The 22,182-nt window shown below is 38.9% G+C and overlaps 1 protein-coding gene across 9 annotated transcripts in view; it reads left to right on the forward strand.

Moving 5' to 3' along the window:
• Positions 1 to 4,272: 4,272 nt before the first annotated feature.
• STAU2 (staufen double-stranded RNA binding protein 2) overlaps positions 4,273 to 22,182 on the forward strand; it is a 311,803-nt gene continuing 293,893 nt past the window's right edge. For 2 of the 9 annotated variants that reach the window (XM_012735371.3, XM_076005216.1), the window contains exons 1-2: positions 4,868 to 4,997; positions 12,342 to 12,407. In XM_012735371.3, coding sequence (XP_012590825.1) covers positions 12,390 to 12,407 — 18 coding nt within the window. In that variant the 5' untranslated portion in view covers positions 4,868 to 4,997; positions 12,342 to 12,389. Of the gene's footprint in view, positions 4,396 to 4,728; positions 4,753 to 4,867; positions 4,998 to 12,341; positions 12,408 to 15,536; positions 15,592 to 22,182 lie in introns of those variants that run through there. The other 7 variants (XM_012735367.3, XM_076005213.1, XM_012735372.2 and 4 more) reach the window with 6 other exon arrangements.

Raw genomic sequence — 22,182 nt, forward strand, 5'->3', positions numbered from 1 at the left:
AGATTGCAAACCTATCTCATCTTGTATTTTAACTAAGTAAGAATGAGACTTAAACAATGCCATTCCAAATTTAACAAGTAAATTAGAATCAAAATACTAAGACTACAGCTGAAGATTGAATTTCTGGCATGATAGAAAGTGTAGATATCCCCAAGTAAAAAACTGAAAGACAAGATGATAGCAACAGAGGAAAAAGAAAAGTTGATATAAGCATATTATTTTTATTAAAAAAACTTATAGAACACTGTCCCATAAAGACTTAAAAGAACCTTTCCATAACTCATTAAATACATTTGTTTCCTTGTTTTTTTATTGGCTGAAAGTTTTCTTTCTTTTTAAAAATTGATACATAATTGTACATATTTATGGAGTACATGTGGTATTTTGATACATACATATAATGTGTAATGATCAATCAGGGTATTTAGGGTGTCTGTCTATCACCCCAAACACTTATCATTTCTTTGTTTTGGGAACATTTCAAATGTTCTCTTCTGGCTATTTTCAAATATAGAATAAATTATTGTTAACTATAGTCACCCTACTGTGCTATCAAACACTAGAACTTATTCCTTCTTTCTAACTGTATGTTTGTACCCATTAACCATCCTCTCTGCCCCCTGCATTCCCACCTTCCCAGCCTCTGGGCACTATTATTTTTCTCTCTACCTTCATGAGACCAATAGTTTTAGCTCCAACAGAGAACATGCAATATTTGTGCTTTCTGTGCCTGGCTTATCTTACTTAATGTAATGACTTCTAGTTCTATCCATGAAGCTACAAATGACAGGATTTCATTCTTTTGTATGGCTAACTAGGATTCAACTGTGTGTATATACCACATATCCATTCTTCCACTGATGGATGCTCAGGTCGATTTCATCTCTTGGCTATTGTGAATAGTGCTGCAATAAACATGGGGGTGCAAGTATCCCTTTGATATACTGATTCCTTTTCCTTTGCATAAATACCCAGTTAAAGGGGTTGCTGGATCATATGTTAGTTTTATTTTTAGTTTTTTGAGAATTCTCCATTCTGTTTTCCATGATGCCATACTATAATAATTTACATTCCCACCAACAGTATATGAGAGTTCCCTTTTCTCTGCATCCTTGCCATCATTTATTATTTTTTGGCTTTTTGATAATAGCCATTTATCATGGTTTGATTTGAATTTCCCTGATGATTAGTGATGTTGAGCACTTTTTCATATATCTGTTTGTTTCCTCATTCTTAATTATTACATTTGTAACACAATTTATTCCTATTGTTTTTTAGTACAGTGTTTTAGGTACAGATACCCTAACAACTATTTGGACATCAATATTATGGAAAAAAACCTGAGTTCTAAGCAAACAATTTATTAGTGAACACAGAAATACATTGAAAATTTTCAGAATAGTATTTGAATAAAGTACAGTATTTAAAAGTGTTTATTTCATGAATTTATCTACTTATTCATAAATAAATAGCTCCCCCCCCCCGTAAGTTCCATAAGAACAAAGACTGCAGATTTTTTCATTCTATATATCCCTAGGCCAAAAATAGTACTTGGCATATAGTAGGTATTCAGTAATTGTTTGTTAAATTCAATCATTCATTCATTCAACAAGTATTTTTGAGTACTGTGCTAGGTCCCAGAGAATCAAAGATAAGGAAATCATTGTTCTTGCCTTCAAGGAGCTTAAGTTATGGTGGAAGCAACATAAAGTGTATAGTGATAAAAATATGTTCAGATATAAGCAATAAAGAAAGGTAATGTATATGGTGGGTGCTGGGGGCTAGATGAATTGTATAGGAAAATAGATGTCAAGAAAAGGACATTATAATATAAAAAAGGAGAGGACATAGATAGAAGAGAAACTGTAGTTTGTGATTCTGGGATCTTTCTCATTCAAACTGCTAAAACCTGATCACAAGGAATCTGAAAACATTATCTTTTTTTTGATGATTGAATATTTGACTGCAATGGCACCTGTAAGGACTCTTTAGTTGCTTTGTTTTAATCAGCTGCCTACAGGCTTGTTGCTCTGTAGATAGCCACTATTTTCAACTCCTATAAAATATTTTATTTAAAGTAAATCCTAAGGCAATCATAGATTTATGTGTGAATTTCTATGTCACTCAGATGATTTTATGTACTGATGCCATATACATCGAGCAATGGAAAGTGCCAATTCAAGTTAAAAGCAAATCTCTCTGATAATTATGACTTTAAAAAAATTCATTCTTTTTTTTTTTTTTTTTTTTTTTTTTTTGAGACAGAGTCTCGCTTTGTTGCCCAGGCTAGAGTGAGTGCCATGGCGTCAGCCTAGCTCACAGCAACCTCAAACTCCTGGGCTCAAGCAATCCTACTGCCTCAGCCTCCCAAGTAGCTGGGACTACAGGCATGTGCCACCATGCCCAGCTAATTTTTTCTATATATATTAGTTGGCCAATTAATTTCTTTCTATTTATAGTAGAGATGGGGTCTGGCTCTTGCTCAAGCTGGTTTTCAACTCCTGATTTTGAGTGATCCACCCGCCTCAGCCTCCCAGAGTGCTATGATTACAGGCATGAGCCACCGCACAGGGCCAAAAAATTCATTCTATTTGGGGTTTATCAATGACTTAAAATCAGTTATAAAAAAAAGTTACAGCAGAGATAAAGTTTTCAATTAATTTTAGTGATCTGAATCAAAGGGAATGGAATTCTGATCACTTCAGAGTCATTTCCAAAAGAATTTACTGTTCCCCCATTTGCTGTTGGATGCTGAGACTATAGGGATCAATGAGACACAGAGCCTGCCCTTCAACAATGCACTGTTTGGTGCAGACAGGCTAGGAAACAATTCTAGCATACCTATATTCTCAGAGAAGAGAGCAACAAGAGCACTGGCCTGTCCAGAGGAATTAACAGGAGGTGATTTTTGAACGGCTTGAGGGTGATTTGTTCACCAGGTGAGGGGAGGGTAAACTGCTGGGAGGAAATGGTCTATGGAAAGGCACAGAGGAGGGAGGCTTGTCTATGCGTATGGCTGGTGTGAAGGGCATATACTCATTCAAAACATTCAACAAGTGCAGTCATGCACCACATGACATTTCAGTGATGGACTGCATATATAACATGATGGTGGTCTCATAAGATTATAATACCACCTTTTTACTGTACCTTTTCTTATCTATAGATAAGTTTAGATATGCAAATACTTCCCATTGTGTTATAATTGCCTACAGTATTCTGTACAGTAATGTGCTGTGCAGGTTTTTAGCCTAGAATCAATAGGCCATGGCATATAGCCTGGGTGTGTAGTAGGCTAGAACATCTAGGTTTATGATGGTCACACAAAGATGAAATTGCCTAATGACATTTCTCTTATGTATCCCTGTTGTTAGGCAATGCGTGACTATTTGAATGTCACTAGATGCTAGGCTTGAGCAGCTAAAAGTCATTAATCAAGTAGTGGTGTAGATTTAGGAATGATGCAACATGTTAAATTTGAGGAAACTGGCCTGGGTGAAGGGAAGGAAAGGAGCATAGGAAAGAGTTCTGGGAGGAAACTTTAGCAGTAGCTAATATCGTACCACATGAGAACTACTACACGTCAGGCCCTATTTAAGGGGCTTTATATATATTTATCACATTTAAACATAAGCCATCACACTCAGCCTCCTCTTGAACAAAAGAATAAACTGATGCACAGGGCAAGTCACGTGCCCGTAGTCTCCAGCCCTGGTTATCTCATTCTGCGCTCTAGCTCTTAACCACGACACTACACTGCGCAGTTGTAGACAGGAGAACGACTGGTTTTAAAAGATGACTGAAATCACAGGCCTGGTAGACATTTCTCAGGCAGAGGAGCGATACTGGGAAGGAACCCTAAGAATAATAATGCAAATGGGTAAGTTTGTGAAAACACACTACTACTTCTATTTCTAGATTTCTTTTATCATCACATTATTTTTGGTGCCACTTACTAAATGAAGTGTTGAGTTTCATTGGGCTTAACTGGGTTGAAGTTATCTGGACATAATAATCCACATCAAAACCAGGGCAAATCAAGAAGTCATTTGAGTTTTCTGGCACTCTTGCCTTAAAAATCTAGGATGTAGGCCATTGTTTTAAGATGATCCTCATTTTTGGCTCCTGGGATTTCTTTTTCATGTGACCAAACACCTTTTTTTTGTTCGAGGATGTCTGGCCATGCCACCTATCTTGGAGAGCAGGTGATCACAGAGCATTGGTGTTTTTTTGGGCCAGACAGTGAAGTAACCTCCTCCGCCCGCCCCCTCCCCCCAGTCTGGAAAGGTGCGGGATCCGCTAAACCGTGCGTCGCACAGCGGCGGCCGGAGCAGACGCGGGATGGTCGCGCGTCCCCAGCACGGCAGAGGGCGGCAGCCAGACGGCGTGGGGCAGGTACGCAGGGAATCGGGGCACGGCGGCGTCTAGAAAGAGCAGAGGGTCAGCCGGGCGGCAGCGGGGGAGTTGCGGAGGGTAGGTGTGCAAGGGGCTGCTCCAGGCCCTCCCTTTGCATCCGAGGGGGCGGGGAACCGCGCCCGGGACCTGGAGACTGCGGGCTGGGCGCGCTGCGCACGCACTCGCTCGCCCGGGTCCCCACGGCCCCCGGGAACGGCCCCCGCCCCCGGCCCCCGCCGCCGGCGCCAGTCCCGCAGTGCCTGCTGCTGCGGGGGGCCGGGCGGCCGCCAGGGGGCGGGAGCGGCGCCGCGAACAATGGCCGCGCTCGGCCGCGGGCCGGCGGGAGGCGGAGTGGAGGTAGCGCCGGGGCCGGGCGCGCGCGCGGGCCCGGCGTGCCGGGGCGCGGGAGGGGCCGCGCAGGCGGGGACGCGCGGCGCGAGCCCGGGAGGGCGCGGCGGGAGCGCAGGGGAGGCGGGCGGAGGCGGAGGCGGGGGCGGGGAGCCCGAGGGGTGGAAGCCGGCGGCGGCGGCGGCCGAGCGGGGTCAGTTCTCTGTAGTGTTTGCCAATGTCGGAGCCGTCTGCAAAGTGTCCCTGGCAAGAAGGTAAATACCCTCGTCGGGGGCACCCGGGAGGCCCCGACTTCCGCCCCGCGGGCGGAGGAGGCAGAGGGCGCTGGGGGGCTCTGCAGGTCCGCGGCGCCGCGAACCCCGAGAAGAGCGGCCCCCGCCGCGGCCTCCCCTCCCCCGCGCTTTCCTCCTCCTCAGGCTCTCCCGGGGCAGGAGCGGGGGAGGGGAGGCCGGTCTTGGGGGGCAGGGCCGTCGGGAGGAGGCGAAGGAATGGGGGGGCGTGTGTGGAGGGGGTGGGACGACACAGGTGTCCTGAGGGGAGGAGCCGGGAGGAAGGCGAGGAGGCCGGCCCCGCTGGGGGTGCCGGCGTGGGGGGAGGCTGGAACCCCGCGGAGGGCGCGGGAAGGTGGGGGGTCGCGGGGCCGGCGGGCACGGCCGGAAGAGCGGACGGCGAGCGAGCGCGGCGGCGGGAGGGCCGGGGAGGTCTGCGGGGCGCGGGCCTGGGGGCGCTGGAGGCGGCGCGGCTGGGCTGGGGCGCGCCGGGGGGTGGCGGCGGCGGCTATTTCTGTATAATGGGCAAGTGGTAAAGACGTAACTCGCCGAAACGGGGAAGGTAGGTGGGGCCGAGGGGACAGAATATATCCTATGACAGGCAAGTTCTGCTGTGGCGCTTACGAACTACTACGGCGATGGCTCGGCTTAAAGGGGTAGTTGGCGGTAGTGACCTTGCCGGGGCGAAGGGAGTTGGGCGAAGAGACAAAGCTCAGTCACAGAATCCACCGTGCGAGGGCAAGGGCTCCAGCCTCTCCAGGGGCAAGCCGGGGCCGGCGGTGGCGGCGGCGGCGTTCCGCAGAGGCGACTGAGGAGAACGCAAAGCTGGGATTCTTAGAGAGGGGGCGGGGATAATGGCCGTGGGGTTCTGGAAGTCCCCGGAAATACGTGCAGGATTTTGCATTTGTGAATAATTTTCTTTGGAAGGGGTCCTCGTTTGCCAGGATGCCACCCCCTGCCCGCAAAGGGTTAAGAACTACTTGGGTGGAGGAGGACCATCCAGTTAGGGTAGACCCGGGAATTCACTAAATGATTTTAAAGTGGGTGGATCCTGCAGAAAGGATAGAGATGATCCTTCGAAAGTATTTCACTGTTAACTGAAAACCTTTATTATTTCGTATTTGTACAATTTTGGTGAACTTTTGCTGAGCATTACTTGGCTTCTGATGATGTGTCCTTACGTTTTAGGAAAGCATGATGAACGCTTGAAATCAAAATTGTGGTGGGCAGGCAGGATGGTAGTAATCTTGTAGGAGAAAATATTGAAACATTTCTCCAGGAGGGTATTTCTTCCCATTCCGTGCTCTTAAAAGATGATTCAAATATACTGTTGTGAATTGAATTGCAGTGGAAAAATCTTACTTAAAGCTATCAAAACCAAGACTTGCTCTCCATCTTGTTTTGTAATATGGCAAGTTTTTCATTGTTCAGTTTGTCTATATTTTACTGCAAACCAGAGATATCATATATCACTTGAATTGTAGATTTGCTGCATTTTGCATCATGCCTGCATTAAATTTGTGAAGCAATTATGGCAAACTGTGTTGGGGTGTGTGTGGAGGGGGTGATGGTGTTTCCTCCTATGGTTTCAGCTGAAGCCACCATTACATTTCATTACATAGCAGTGTAGTTTGAAATTTACTCCTAAGTGATGGATATTGGTAGGATATGGTGCATACGTCCTCACAGATCACTACATTCTTCCTTGAAAACCAGTGTTTTGTATTGGTAAAAATGTTACTGTATAATACAAGTATGTATTGTTAATTTCAAGTAGAATGCCATGTAGTTTTTAAGTTTTAACTTTTTATTTGGAAATAATTTCAAGCTTACAGAAAAGTTGCAAGAATAAGAATAGTACAAAGAACATCCTTGTAACCTTTACTTAGATTCACCTGTTACCATTTTATCCATTTGTCATTTGCTGTCTATCACAGATGCAAAATATTTTTTTCCTGGACCGTTTTAGGGCTAAACTACATACCCTTACATACATAGGGTCCTTCTTAGCATGGGAAACCATGTAAATTTTACATTTTAGCTTCCTTGGCTTGTCTGCAATGAAGTTCTAGGGAAAAGTGGCTTGCTTTTCAACAAAGAATAAGAATATAAAAAATATGTAAGAAAGTTATTGAACTTTTAAATATGTAAACAATACAGAAAGTGAGACTGAGTGGTTTTCCTGTCTAGGTTCTAGAAGATATAGTTGGCCAAAACATTGTGTTTTTTTATCTTTGTACTTACCCTTCTCTTTATTCCTATCATTTGTATCTCCTTTTCTTCTACACACTTTGGGTGCTAGGTATGTAATTGTTTATGTGTATAGATCATGATAAAGAAAGGGAAAAATCTAGATATTGCAAAATTGACTGTTACTATTCTGTTACTATTAGACTTAAGAGTTTGAGACATGCACAGTGTGATCACTCAGATATATAAACCTCTTTTGGCATTCAAGAAAATATTAGATGAGTGTCTATAATCCATAATGATTTTTATTTATGTATGTATTGTTTAATTTTGAATAACCCCCCAATGTTCTGTTTAAGAGCATTGACATTATGTTGTCCTAGAAGTTAAGCCCTTGACTTTGTTACAGGAGAAGATTTAAGAAGGCAAGTCTTATTATTTTGTGTATGGTGAACAAAAGAGGACTTTGAGTCAGAACAGACTGGGTTTTAATCCTAGCAATATGACTATGGGCAAATAACCCAACCTCTAGAAAAATGAGGCTAACACTTGCATCCCAAGGTGATGAGTTAATGTAAAAATGGCAAAATATGGCACCTGGCATATAAAATTGGTATCTGATAAATGTTAGTTTCCTTTTTATCTTGGCCTGTGCCATGTTGTTTTCCACCAGAATAGTTTGTGGAGTAAGACTTCTTTCTATATACTTAGAATCTTTCATAGGCTTTTAGAAGATATTAAAATTTTTACTAAATTGTTTTATTTTCTTTATATAAGAGCAGTTCTTTTTGATGCTTTAAAAATTAAAATGAGTAATCCTAGCTCTTGGGAGGCCGAGGCGGGCGGATTGCTCAAGGTCAGGAGTTCAAAACCAGCCTGAGCAAGAGCGAGACCCCGAGACCCCGTCTCTACTATATAGAAAGAAATTAATTGGCCAACTGATATATATATATAAAAAATTAGCCGGGTATGGTGGCGCATGCCTGTAGTCCCAGCTACCCGGGAGGCTGAGGCAGAAGGATCACTCGAGCCCAGGAGTTTGAGGTTGCTGTGAGCTAGGCTAACGCCACGGCACTCACTCTCTAGCCTGGGCAACAAAGCGAGACTCTGTCTCAAAAAAAAAAAAAAAAAAAAAAAAAAATTAAAATGAAAAACATTTTTTAAAGCTTTTGAAAGGACTTAATGAGTTTTTTAGACTAAGAAGCTTTGAATTGATACTAGTTTTATAGTAGTTTGTAGTCTAAGAATGGGGATAGTAAATGTTTTTGCTTTTCATATTCTCAAGACATTTGTAAGAATAAGTGAGACTTGTAATCCTAGCACTCTGGGAGGCTGAGGCAGGCATATCGCTCAAGGTCAGGAGTTCGAAAGCAGCCTGAGCAAGAGTGAGACCCTGTCTCTACTAAAAATAGAAAAAAAATTAATTGGACAACTAAAAAAATATATATATAGAAAAAATTAGCCAGGCATGGTGGCACATGCCTGTAGTCCCAGCTACTTGGGAGGCTGAGACAGAAGGATTGCTCAAACTCAGGACTTTGAGGTTGCTGTGAGCTAGGCTGACTCCAAGGCACTCTAGCCTGGGGAACAGAATGAGACTCTGTCTCAAAAAAAAAAAAGACAAAAAAAAAAATAGAATAAGTAAAAAAGAATAAGTGAGAATTGCCTATCAATTGTGGGATGGGTGCTGATAGAAAAAAATTTATAGATATTAATTTAATAACAATGCTATCTTATAAAGCAATATTTAATCACTGAGGATTGTATAGATTTTGTGCAGCTTTTAATTTATCAGATGGGCAAAATAAAAGTGGAGGTTATATCAGCAGTACATTGCAGTTGCAGGTCGGACCATGAATTCTTCATGAGCATCATTCTTTCCCCAGTTTATAGTGCCCTCTCTGTATAAACTGCCCTTCCTGTTATCATTTACTAGCTTGGAATCTGGAACTCCATGTTCTAATGTGCCTGACTGGATCACTGTAGGATCATTTTTGGGACATGTGAATAGGTATCTCTAAAAGTACTTAGATGTAATTGGAATGAACTGTAGCTGTAAACTTTTTTGATGGAGGAGGTGGATTTTGTGGAAATATGTGTAGTAAAAAACTGCTCTGCATTTTATTGATATGTCCTGATATTTTATCAATTTGTTTAAAATATAGGACGGTTAGACTAGGCATGTCTTTAAAGAAGAAATGAAATCTTAAGGACGTGCCACCGTGGGGCATTCTGAATTGTCCATGGTATAGTTGTAAATTATAATTTTTAAATTGATGTAAATCTAATATCACTTCTTTTTATAAAAAAATATAATTTTCAGAATGTTAGCTAGTTATCTCACAGAGTACTTTATAAATATATGGGAGTCGTGTGTTTTATACAGCTCTTTATAGTATAATTGTAAAGGAAAGACTTATACCATGTTTAAAATTGTATGTTCAATTTTAAGTGGATAAGTATTTTTTTCATTTGTGTTATATTATGAAATACCTTTTGTATATCAGATTAGAACTTTAAAAAATGTACTTCAATATCTTATTGTGCTTACATTATGGAATCAGCCACCAGTGTTAGCAAACTCTAATACTGAAGAAATATATACAGGTCTGTAGTTAAGCATTTGTAACTTTTAGAGGTTTATACTAAATGAAAGCAAAATGTTGCTTCTCAGAGTTGATGAGTGCTTGATAAATTATGCTAAATTCTAGGAAGTAAGGGATACTAAATCATTGAGATGCTTTTAGTGACTATTCACACTTTACCTTCCAATTGGTTGGGTTTGTATTTTTAGTTATAGCTAGTGTATTTTAACACTGTTTGGCTAATACTGTACATTTTTAATGACCTCATCTTTTTAATAAATGTAAATGTTTACATTTCATAATTTACCACTTTCAGGTTCTGATGTAACTCTTTGCTCATGTTGAACAGGATTTTTTTTTTCCTATCTAAGTATGTTAATTAATACTTAAAGTACCATAGGAGTATTGCATTTTAGAGGCAAACAGGATTGTCTTATTTATTGTTGCATAATGAATTGCTCCAGAATTTAAAGGCTTACGACAACAGACATCTTTTATCTTATAGTTTCTATGGGTTAGAAATCTGAGTGCAGTTTAGCTGGGTCTCTGTGACTCAAGGTCACTTACGAGGTAGCAGTTAAGCTATTAGTTGAGGCTGTAGATGCATCTGGAGGCTCTACTGGTGGAAGATTTGCTTCCAATTTATTCATGTGGCTCTTGTAAGATTCAGTTTCCTGGGGCTATTGGACTGAAAACCTCAATTTTTGCTGCCCATTGCCCGGAGGTTTCCCTCAGTTCTTTGCCATGTGGGCTTCTCCAAATGGCAGCTCAAGATAATATAATATTAGTGGCATCTGGCTGCTCTCAGAGCAAACGAGTGAGAGAAGGTGACATCCAAGACTTTTTATAACCTAATCTTGGAAGTTATATTATCATTTCTGCTGTATTTTATTTGTTAGAGGCTGCCTACCACAAGGACTTTAGTTTACTTTTTAAAGATTAAAGAACAAGAAGAAAGACAAAGAAGAACATAAAGATATACAAAGTAATTTGACCAAGGCTTGGAAGGCAATCTCCTGAAGAATTTAAACTAATTCAAATTCACCAGTACCCAGGCCTTGTGCTCTTTATACAACATCCCATTCTCTTAGGAAATATGAAAATAGAAAAGAAAAATTGATGCAGATGCTGAGGACACTCTTGTAAGAAAAATACTGAAAGTTCTCAAAGTCATTTTGAATTGATTACAGTTTGTCATCTTGAAAAAACGGTAGCCAAATATACGCATATGAGTCTGTGTGTGTATGTACCTAAATTTGCTTCTGAGAGAAAGTTCGATAGTAAAATTTTACAGCATAAAAATTTCTATACAAGTTATTGGATGTAGCCCTTTTGCTGTTTGTCAAGACTGTTTTTGCTTTGTAGATAATTTTTGGGTGGAGGGGTCTATATGTAATTTATATTTTTTATAAACTTTTTCATCATAAGATCCTATGATTTATTTGTTTTCAATTTTGTTTTTTGCCCTTCTTTGGCATCTATTTCTACATTAAGTGTAGAAGAGATGTACTCCGGGAAAAGAAATATAACAAAGGGGAGGAGGTCAGACTGAGAAGGAAGCAAAGTCAAATGTAGCAATGGGATGTATCACGATGGTGACTTTTTAAAGAAAATTTGCTGTGCAGTTTTAATGTGCATGCTATTTTTACGCTGATGATAAAGACTAACAGAAAAAAAATATTCAGCAAGGTAATCTTATATGTACTCTTTTTCAAACCATGTAAGAGAATACTTGTGGATTTTCCATTTTCTTAAGGATTAATTTATCATATAGAGGATGGGAACAAAGCTGTTTAAAACATGACTGTAGAGGCCGGGTGCGCGGTGGCTCACGCCTGTAATCCTAGCACTCTGGGAGGCCGAGGCGGGCGGATTGCTGGAGGTCAGGAGTTTGAAACCAGCCTGAGCAAGAGCGAGACATTAATTGGCCAACTAATATATATAGAAAAAAATTAGCCGGGCATGGTGGCACATGCCTATAGTCCCAGCTACTTGGGAGGCTGAGGCAGGAGGATTGCTTGAGCCCAGGAGTTAGAGGTTGCTGTGAGCTAGGCTGACGCCAGGGCACTCACTCTAGCCTGGGCAATAAAGCGAGACTCTGTCTCAAGAAAAAACAAACAAACATGACTGTAGAAATGGAAGCGTGCATTAAGTATTAATCTAAAACTTTTAGATTTGTTTTCAGTTTTGTTGGGATTGTCTTAGAATTCTAGAAGCAGAAAAGACTTCGTTCAGTAGTCTAGATCTGCACTGTCTAGTATGGTAGCCACTAGCTACATGTGCTTATTTAAATTTAAATTAACAGGAAAGGAAATTAAACATTTATTTTCTGGTTGCTTTAGTTATAGTTCAAGTGCTCAGTAACCACATGTGGCTAGTTGTTATTAGATGGGACAACACAAGTATAGAACATTTTTATCATCATAGAAAGTTCTGTGCTGATCTGGATCAGTTACATTTTATATTTAATTTTGATCAAGAGCATATGTTTAAAATGCTAGTCATTGAGGTTACCAACTAAGTTGAACTTTATTTCTTCATTTTCATTTTCCAGTTTTTGGAGCCGTGAAGGATACAGCAGTTTGGTCAATATTGCCTTAACATGCTTCAAATAAATCAGGTGAGTTTGTGTTAAGGCATTTCATACTTACATGGTGCTTTGGCTCTGAATTGTGAAACATTTTAACTCAGCTTTTCTATAACAGTAACCTGACCACTGCTTTTTAGAGCAGTTACATACTATATAATCATTCGAGACTATGCAGGGTAGGTTGTTTAAGGACTACAGTGATCATTCTGAAAGTTGTTATCTTCTTAGTGTGCAGAGCAAGTTTGTCCGTTCTTGATGTCACATCCCTCCAGGACTCATTGGTGTGTTCAGAATGCTTATGATCGTGACACAGCTTCAGTAGGTGGCAGTTTTGCAGACTCAAAGCATTTCTAGTGACAAATCTCGTAAAGTAGTTATATCAGTGTGTTTTTAAAAGAGGTTCCTTTCTAGGGCACTGAAAAGGGCTAGAAGGAAGTGCTCTGCTAAATAAACTGTAACATATAATACCTTAGACTTACTGAAACAAGTATTTTTCATAGTTCTTGGCATTTGTCCAAGAACTTTATACATTTAATTTTACCTTTTGTGAACAAATAGAACATTGTAACTATAATATTAGAAAATACTTTGTTTTATTTCTTTTGATTGCAAATCAAGGGAAAAGTAATTAAACTTTTTTTCTGTAATTTTTTTAGCTTCGTTTCAATTTTCATAATAAAATTTGGGAAAGCAATCCTGACTCTGCTTGCTTGCCACCATACAGTCCCACACACCTTGCCTAAGAAAATCTCCTCCATTTCCTGTGCATCACACACCATCTCTAAGCCAATGACTTTTAAGTCTATACTTGGGCTAGACTTTTTCTGAGCTCCCGACTCATATAACAGTTACCAACTTGATCTCTTAACTTGGATGTCTTTATACATCTCATACTTAATGTGTGTGCCCAAGAAACAGTCTAAATGCTACAGTTATACTGGACTGTTCCAGTTCCTAGATTGGGCAGGATTGTTCTAGCTTCAGGGGTTTTGCACAGATTACCTCTGTCTAGACTGTTCCTCTCCCCTGTGTTTGGCTCACTTGATTTTAGGTCTAGTATATGCTCTCACAGCACCCTGCTCTTTTGTTTAATGACATCATGACATTTGCAGTTATAATCAAATATGTAATTATTTGTTTAACATCTGTCTTCCTTGCTAGATGGTATTTCCATTGAAGACAGCGACTTTGCTTACTCTTATATCTCCAGGTCCTACAATAAATAATGTAAATAGTTGTCATATATTTGCTGGTTGAGTCGATGAATGGTGCTAGAGTTGTCACCAAAGCAAGGAGATCACCATTATTTTCAACAGTAGCCACATAATTGTGTTGTCAATTTTGGTGTGTGATGCTTGTGTTACACAAATGCAATTAACGTAGCATCTCTTTTATGCAGAGTTGTTTTTTGATTTTCTCCTGTACTTTCCTTTTGAAACTTCTTTGTAGCTTTCCTCTGGCAAAAAAATTTGCTTTCATCAAAGACTTTACTAATATAAGCTTAAAGGAATCTTAAAGCTTGTACTGTGCTTAGTGCTTCCTGTAATCTCAGCTGCTATCAAATCCCAGCGGAAGCATTGGTGATGCTTTTGGAAACTTGACTTGCAAAGTGTGTTCTAGGTGTGAAGTTGCCACTAAACGACTTTCTGAGGATACGGGTCGTTAATCATATGAGTACAATTAGAATAATTTGTTTCATGTTTTATCATAGACAGATGGAAATGATCTTCATTTTATGTCAGCCAACTTGATTGAAAATAATAGTTTATGGATTAGTTCTAATAAGGATTTACTAACTGGCTATGTTGCAGGTCATGTTGATTCAGGCACTGAAAATAATTCCTATGTGGTGGTCTTCATGGCCACAGGCAATTCCCTGGGCTTTGTCTAGAAATTGTGTGCAGTGCCTGGGGATATACATACTTAGCTTATATAGGTTGAGTACCCCTTTTTAGAAATGCTTGGGACTAGAAGTGTTTCAGATTTTGGATTTTTTCAGATTTTGAAATACTTGTGTGCTGGTTGAGCATCCCAAGTCTGAAAATCTGAAATCCAAAATGCTCCAATGAGCATTTCCTTTGAGTGTCATGTTGGTGCTAAAAATGTTTTGGATTTTGGAGCATTTTGGAGTTTGGATTTTCAGATTTGGGATGCTCAACCTGTAATAGATACGTATTTCTAGAATCACTTAAGGACCCCCTCTTCTTATTGACTGTAAGTTTCATCCTCTAAAATGTTTAAGTCTGAGGTAAAGACTATTCAATGTAAAGTTGAATTCTTAAACTTATGAGTGATTTTTATGTTTTTATTATTTTCCTGGTGCCTGCTTTCTTATGAAAATGAGGGTTCTCACTCAAGACAAATATTAAAAACAAGGAAAAGGGGATAAGCCATTTTTCAACTTGAAACAGTTGAGATTTTTTTTTTTTTTTTTTGAGACAGAGTCTCACTTTGTTGCCCAGGCTAGAGTGAGTGCCGTGGCGTCAGCCTGGCTCACAGCAACCTCAATCTCCGGGGCTCAGCGATCCTTCTGCCTCAGCCTCCCGAGTAGCTGGGACTACAGGCATGCGCCACCATGCTCGGCTAATTTTTTTTTTTTTTTGTATATATATAATTTTTAGTTGGTCAATTAATTTCTTTCTATTTTTGGTAGAGACGGGGTCTTGCTCAGACTGGTTTCGAACTCCTGACCTTGAGCAATCCGCCCGCCTCGGCCTCCCAAAGTGCTAGGATTACAGGCGTGAGCCACAACGCCCGGCCGAGATTTTTACTATGTGATTTTTAACACTGTCTCTAGGATTAGTACTAAATTTTTATTTGGTAGGTCTTTTGTTTTCTTAAAATGCCTGAATTACACACTGTTTTAGTCCTAGCAGATTTTTCCATATGTGTTCCTCAAACGAATTAAAAACTAGGCTTTTGAATACCAAGTTATTTGCTGTTAACTCTAACAGTATTATCATGGAACATGGTAGTGTTCCATCTTTGGTTATGATAATGGCACTTTTCTACCTTTAAATTGTGTTCCTCATTTTTGCTTTTGCCTTTTAAGAATGAGTTGCTCTCCATGTGCAGCCCCTGCTTACTGTAGAAAAATTTGGTGGCATAGATAAACAAAAAGAAAAAAAAATCATAAAAAATTCCACTATTCTTTTACAGAGATAATCACTGATAACATTTTGGGGTGTATACTTCTAGATTTTTTTCTATGCAGGTATGTTTTTATGTGGATATATGTTATTTTTAAAAACTGGGATTATATAATATTTAATATTTTGAAGTGGTTTAATAATCTTTAGCTTAGAAGTACTAATATTTATGTAACCAAGCCCTTATTGTTGGACAGATTTTTTTTTTTTTTTTTTTTTTTTGAGACAGAGTCTCACTTTGTTGCCCAGGCTAGAGTGAGTGCCGTGGCGTCAGCCTAGCTCACAGCAACCTCAATCTCTGGGGCTCAGCGATCCTACTGCCTCAGCCTCCCGAGTAGCTGGGACTACAGGCATGCGTGGGCCACCATGCCCAGCTAATTTTTTGTATATATATTTTAGTTGGTCAATTAATTTATTTCTATTTTTGGTAGAGACGGGGTCTCGCTCAGGCTGGTTTCAAACTCCTGACCTTGAGCAATCCGCCCGCCTCAGCCTCCCAAAGTGCTAGGATTACAGGCGTGAGCCACCGCGCCCGGCTGTTGGACAGATTTTTGTATTCTAGGTAGTGCTACAGTGAATTTTATTTTCCATACACCTATTTCTCCAATTATCTTCTTATAATTACTGGAAATGGAAATACTGGTCAAAGAGGTGACCAAAATACAAAATTATATTTACTAGAAATATATGAAAATGCCTGTTTCCTTACTTCTTTGACAAATTTTCAGTCTTTGCCAATCTGTCTGACAAAAAGTGGTATTTTAGTTTGTATTTCTATGATTTGCTTCCATTTGTTGTTTTGTGTTTGGCTTTTTGTAAATTGCTTATATGTGTCTATTGTCATTGTTTCCTTCTGATTTGTAAATAACATTCTTTGGATTATATATACCCCTGAGAATTTTCTGAGTATTAAGAATCATTATTTTATATTTTTTCATTTGTTATTCAACAAATAACTAGTGGAGACCCACTAGTTTCCAGGGTACCACAATAGACAGGGGTTTGGTATATTTGGGGCCTTTCTCCCTGATGATTAATTATATGTCCCTAGGGAAAGGAAACTCATTTTAACATTAAGCTACAGCAAATATAAATTAAGGCACATGTTCTGTGAAATAATATTTTAAAATGAGTAGCTGAAATAGGGCCAATTTTGGGGCATTAGCTGATGACAGGTCAGTGTGTTCTTAGGGATTGGAAAAGTCTATATTAGACAGTTGTAGCATTGGGAGAGCCCAGCAACCAGGGAATTTACAGAGGTCTAAGTGGTCTGGTGGTTCCTTTTAACGAGGTTTGGTAGTAGATTTTGGGAACATGGAAGCTAAGAGGAAGCTTTAAGGCCTGACTGCAGTGGAATGGGAGGACAGACAGGATAAGACAATTTCAGTGCCAGCGGAGCAGGAGAACCCTGCAGGGCAAGAGGGAGCCAGGTGTTGTAAGAAGAATAAAGTTGTTGCTATACTGCGTAGTGTAAAGAAAGCCAAGGTATGATTATCAAGAAACAAAGGTCTATCTCATGGGTTTGGAGTGAGGAGTAATTGAGATAACAAAGGCAAAATGCTTAGCATTGGTCTTGGTACTATTGCTGTTGCTATTAATTTTACTGTTAATGCTGCTGTTGGCTATTGCTGCCTGACTCTGGAGATTGGTGGACAAGGAGGGCAGAGGGTAGACATTTAGATAGGTCATTGAATAAAGTATTTGGGAGAATGAACCACTTGGACACTTTTTCAAGCCCAGATTGGCTTCAGGTGCTTTCCTCTTTCTTGTTGCAGTCACAAGGAACTCTATTCTTTGCTCTTAAAAGTTGCTGCTATGAACTCTTAGTTACTATTTTTTTCCCTAAGAGTAAGATCTATTAAATACAATTTGCTTTTCTCTCTTGTAGCTGTAAGGTACAGTCTACAGTTAAGGGATAAGAAAAATAGTAAATATAAGGAAGGTAAGAAGTATAAGACTTTTACTTTCCCCTTTGCTGACATAACAGGAACTAGATTTATGTGTAGCCAGCTTCTGAGATGGCCCCCAATGATCTCTGCATTCTGATATTTATAGCATTGTGTAATCTCACACATTGTATTTGGGTTCATCTGTTTGACCAATAGAACATGACAGAAGTGATGGATCATTTTCAAGGTTAGGTTATTTATAAAACACATTGTGGGTTCTGGCTCCCACTTTGTTTTATACTCCCATTTCTCCCCCAACCCCTTGGATTGCTCACTCCTAGAGAAGTTAGCTGCCATGCTGTGAATAGTCTGATGGAGTGGCATGTGAGAAATTGAGGCTTCCTGACAACAGCCAACAAGGAACTGAGGCCTCTGACAGTATGTGATTGGGCCTTGTTGGAAGCAGATCTTCTTGCCCTAGTCAAGCTTCTAGCTCTAGAATACTGTCCACTGACATGTTGACTGCAACCTCATGAGAAAGCCTGAACCAGAACCATCTATCTAAGCTGCTTCCTGATTGCTGACCCTCAGAAACTTGTGAAAACAATAAATGCTCTTTTTTCTAAGTTGCTAAATTTGGAGTAATTTATTATACAGCAAAAATGTACCCTTATTCAGCTTGAAAACTTATATATAAACAATGGTTTTTAAACATTGGATGACAGGCAGGACCAGACTGTAGTTCCTGAGAGAATGGAAACAAATGAAGTAAAGCTCTTCAATTATACCAGCTTGCAGTAGAGCCTAGAGGCAGCTTATTGGTTGCCAGGCAAAGAGGAGGAACCAGAATGGAGCCCAGCCATCTTGTTGAGATAAAGAGACAAAGATAAGAATTTGGGGAGGCCAAAGTGGTTAGAATCGTAGGACAGAGTACCCGAGAAAAAGGAGACATGGGGGCTGGAGGTAGAGAAGCATATACTAAAAAGCAAGAGAGCACACACAAATGTTCATGCATTCTGGAGGGCTGACTTCTGATTTGTAGATGACTGACAGGACTTGCTTGAAGCCAGAGAAAAAAACTACTGGAAAGTACTAAGAAAAGCAATTTCCAGAGTTCACACAAGGCTGGAGATAGTTTGTGTTTCCACTCTTCAGAGTGAAAGACCTTTTAATACACGGAGCATTGAGAAGAGCCCAGATAAGTTTTCTTATTTTTTGTAGAGACAGGATCTCGCTATGTTGTTCAGGCTGGTCTAGAACTCTTGGCCTCAAGCAATCCTCCCACCTTTGCCTCTAAAGTGCTAGGATTACAGGCATGAGCCACTGTGCCTGGGAAGATTCACAGTATTTGTTATTCATTCAAGAGTTAACATCCTTGCCTCACAGTTAATGAATAGAACATCTAGACCGAATATATCAGTAAGGAAATAGAGGACTTGAACAGCAGTATAAACTAACTAGACCTAACGGACATAGAACATTCAATGACAGCAGCATACATATTCTTAAGTGTACAGGAAACATTCTCCAGCATATGTTAGGTTACAAAACAAGTTTTAATCAATTAAAAAAGATTGTAATCATGCTATATATCTTCTCCAACTACAATGGAATGAAGTTAGAAATTAATAGCAGAAGAAATACTGGAAAATTTTCAAATGTGTGGAAATTAAACAGTCTTAAATAACTAAGAAGTCAAAGAAGAAATCATAGGGGAAATTAGAAGATTTAGAGACAAATGGGAAATTAGAAGATTTAGACACGAAAATAGACTCATATATAACTTATGTGATGCAGCAAAAGCAATACTTAGAGGGAAATTAATAGCAGTAAACCCTTACCTTAAAAAAGATGAAAGATCTCAAATAAATAACCTAACACTTTAAAGGACCTAGAAAATAAGGAGCAAATTAAATTCAAAGCTAGAAGAAAAAAGGAAATAAAGGTTAAGAGATAAATGAACACTGAGTGAATAGGAAAACAATATAGAGAATTAGCAAAACCAAAAGTTCATTCTTTGAAAAGATAAATTGACAAGCCTTAAGCTAGACTGACAAGGAAAAAAAGAACAATGATGCATATAACTAAAAAAAATAAAAAAATAAACAAGAACAAAAAAATAAATAAAAAAAAGATGCATATAACTAAAATCAGATATTAATGTGGAGACGTTACCTAAAGGAAATAAAAAGGATTAAAGAGGATACTATGGACAATTGTATGCCAACAAATTGGATAACCTACATGAAATGGACAAATTCTTAGACACACTATTACCACAACTAACTCAAGAAGAAATAGAAAATATGAACAGACCTGTAAACAGATTAAATTAATAAAAAGAATCTCTCAAACAAAAGTCCAGGACCAGGTGGTTTCTCTGGTGAATTTTACCAAATATTTAAAGAAGAATTTATTTATACCAGGTCCTCTTAGACTCTTCCAAGAAATGGGAGAGGAAAAAATAAGAATACTTCCTGACTCATTCTTTGAGGCCAGTATTAAGCCTGATACTAAAGCCAAACAAAGACACCATGAGAAAACTACAGACCAATATTCCTTATAAATATAGATGCAGAATTCAACAAAATAGTAACAAACAGAACCTGAGAGCATGTTTAAAGGAATATACCATAACCAAGTGGGATTTATCCCAGGAATGCAAGGGTGATTAAACATAAGGAATTGAATTAATGTGTTATACCACATCAATAGAATGAAGGGGAAAAAACGAAAAAAACCACACATGATCATCTCAGTTCATGCAGAAAACATTTGGCAGAATCCAACAGCTGTTCATTATAGAAACACTCACAATTAGGAATAGCAGGGAACTTCTTTAACATTTCCTCAACATTCAGCATTTCTGAAAAACCCACAGCTAACATCCAACTCAATGGTGAAACACTGAAATCTTTCCCTTATGATCAGGAAAGCAAGGATACCCATTTTCACCACTATTATTTAAATTGTATTGAAATTGATAGCCAGAGAAATTAGACAAGAAAAATAAATAAAGACATCCAAATTGGGAAGGAAGAAATAAAACTATCTCTATTTGCAGATGATATGATCTTATATATAGAAAATCCCAAAGAATCTAACTCCACTGAAGCTAATAAGTAAGTTGAGCAAAGTTATAGGTGCAAGATAAACAAAGATAAAACAGTTGTGTTTCTGTATACCACCAGTCAACAATCCAAAAAGAAATTTTTAAAAATTTCATTTATAATAGCATTCAAAAAACATAAAGGAGTAGATTCTTCATTAAAGCCTTGTACAGTGAAAACTACAAAACATCCTTGAAAGAAATTAAAGAAGACCTAGATAAGTGGGAAGACGTGTTGTATTCATGAATTGGAAGACTTAATATTGTTAGGATGGCAGTACTGTCCAAGAAAATCTACAGACTTAATACAATATATCAAAATTCCAGTGGCCTTTTTTGTAAAAATGGAGAAGCTGATTTTCAAATTCGTATGGAATTTCAGCAGGCCCAAATAGCCAAAACAATCTTGAATACAGTTAGAGGACTCATACTTCCCAATTTTGAAACTTACTGTGAAACAATAATCAAAACAGGGTGGTACTGGCATAAGGATAGATTAGATATATAGACCAATAGAATAGAATTGAGAGTCTAGAAAAAAACCAATATATTCATAAGCAATTGATTTTTGGCAAGAATGCCAAGACCATTCAATGGGCAAAGAATAATCTCCTCAATAAATGGTTCTAGGATTACTGGAGATCCCCATGCAAAACAATAAAAGTTGAACCCCTACTTCACATTATATACAAAAATTAACTCAAAATGGATCAATGGCCTAAATATAAGAACTAAAACTCTTAGAACTCTACAACAAAAAGACAACCCAACTAAAAATGGTCAAAGGACTTGAATAGACATATCTCCAGAGAAGATATATTATTCAGGTATGCACATGAAAAAATGTTCAACATTATTAGAGATCAGGGAAATGTAAATGAAAACAACAAGATACCACTTTACACCTACTAGGATGGCTACAATCAAAAGACCAACAATAACAAGTGTTGACAAGGATGTGGAGAAGCTGGAACCCTTGTTTGTTGCTGGTGGGACTGTAAAATGGTTCAGTCTCTGTGGGAAAGACTTTGACAGTTCCTCAAAGTAAAGCATATGACCCATGAATTCCACTCCTAGGTATAAATCCAAAAGAATTGAAAATACGTACTGAAAATACATCTACAAACGTGTTCATAGCAGCTCTATTTACAATATCTAAATGATGGAAATAGCCCAAATGTTCATCAATGGATAATGGGTAAACAAATTGTGGCTATCTACATTTCATAAAATATTGTTTAGCCATTAAAAAAATGAAGTATTGATGTATGCTATAATGCAGATGAACCTTATGTTAATACATTATGTTGCATGAAAGAAGTAACACACAAAAGGTCACATATTGTATGATTCCACTTAATAAGAAATATCCAGAATAGGTAATCTATGGGATAGAGTACAGATTGGTGGTTGCCAGGGCCTGGGGGGAATGGGGATTGGGAGCAGCTGCTGAGTGGGTATGGGCTTTCCTTTTGGTATGATAACAATATTTTGGAAATAGATATTGATGGTGGTTGCACAGAACTGTGAATATACTAAATGCTTCTGGATTGTTCACTTTACACAGTTTAATTTGATGGTATGTCAGTTTTACCTCAATGAGAAATTAAAATGCTTGCAAAGAAGTATAAAAATAAGATCCATAGACAGTGATTAAA

The sequence above is a fragment of the Microcebus murinus genome, chromosome 7, assembly GCF_040939455.1.
Source record: "Microcebus murinus isolate Inina chromosome 7, M.murinus_Inina_mat1.0, whole genome shotgun sequence".
Lineage (NCBI taxonomy): Eukaryota > Metazoa > Chordata > Mammalia > Primates > Cheirogaleidae > Microcebus > Microcebus murinus.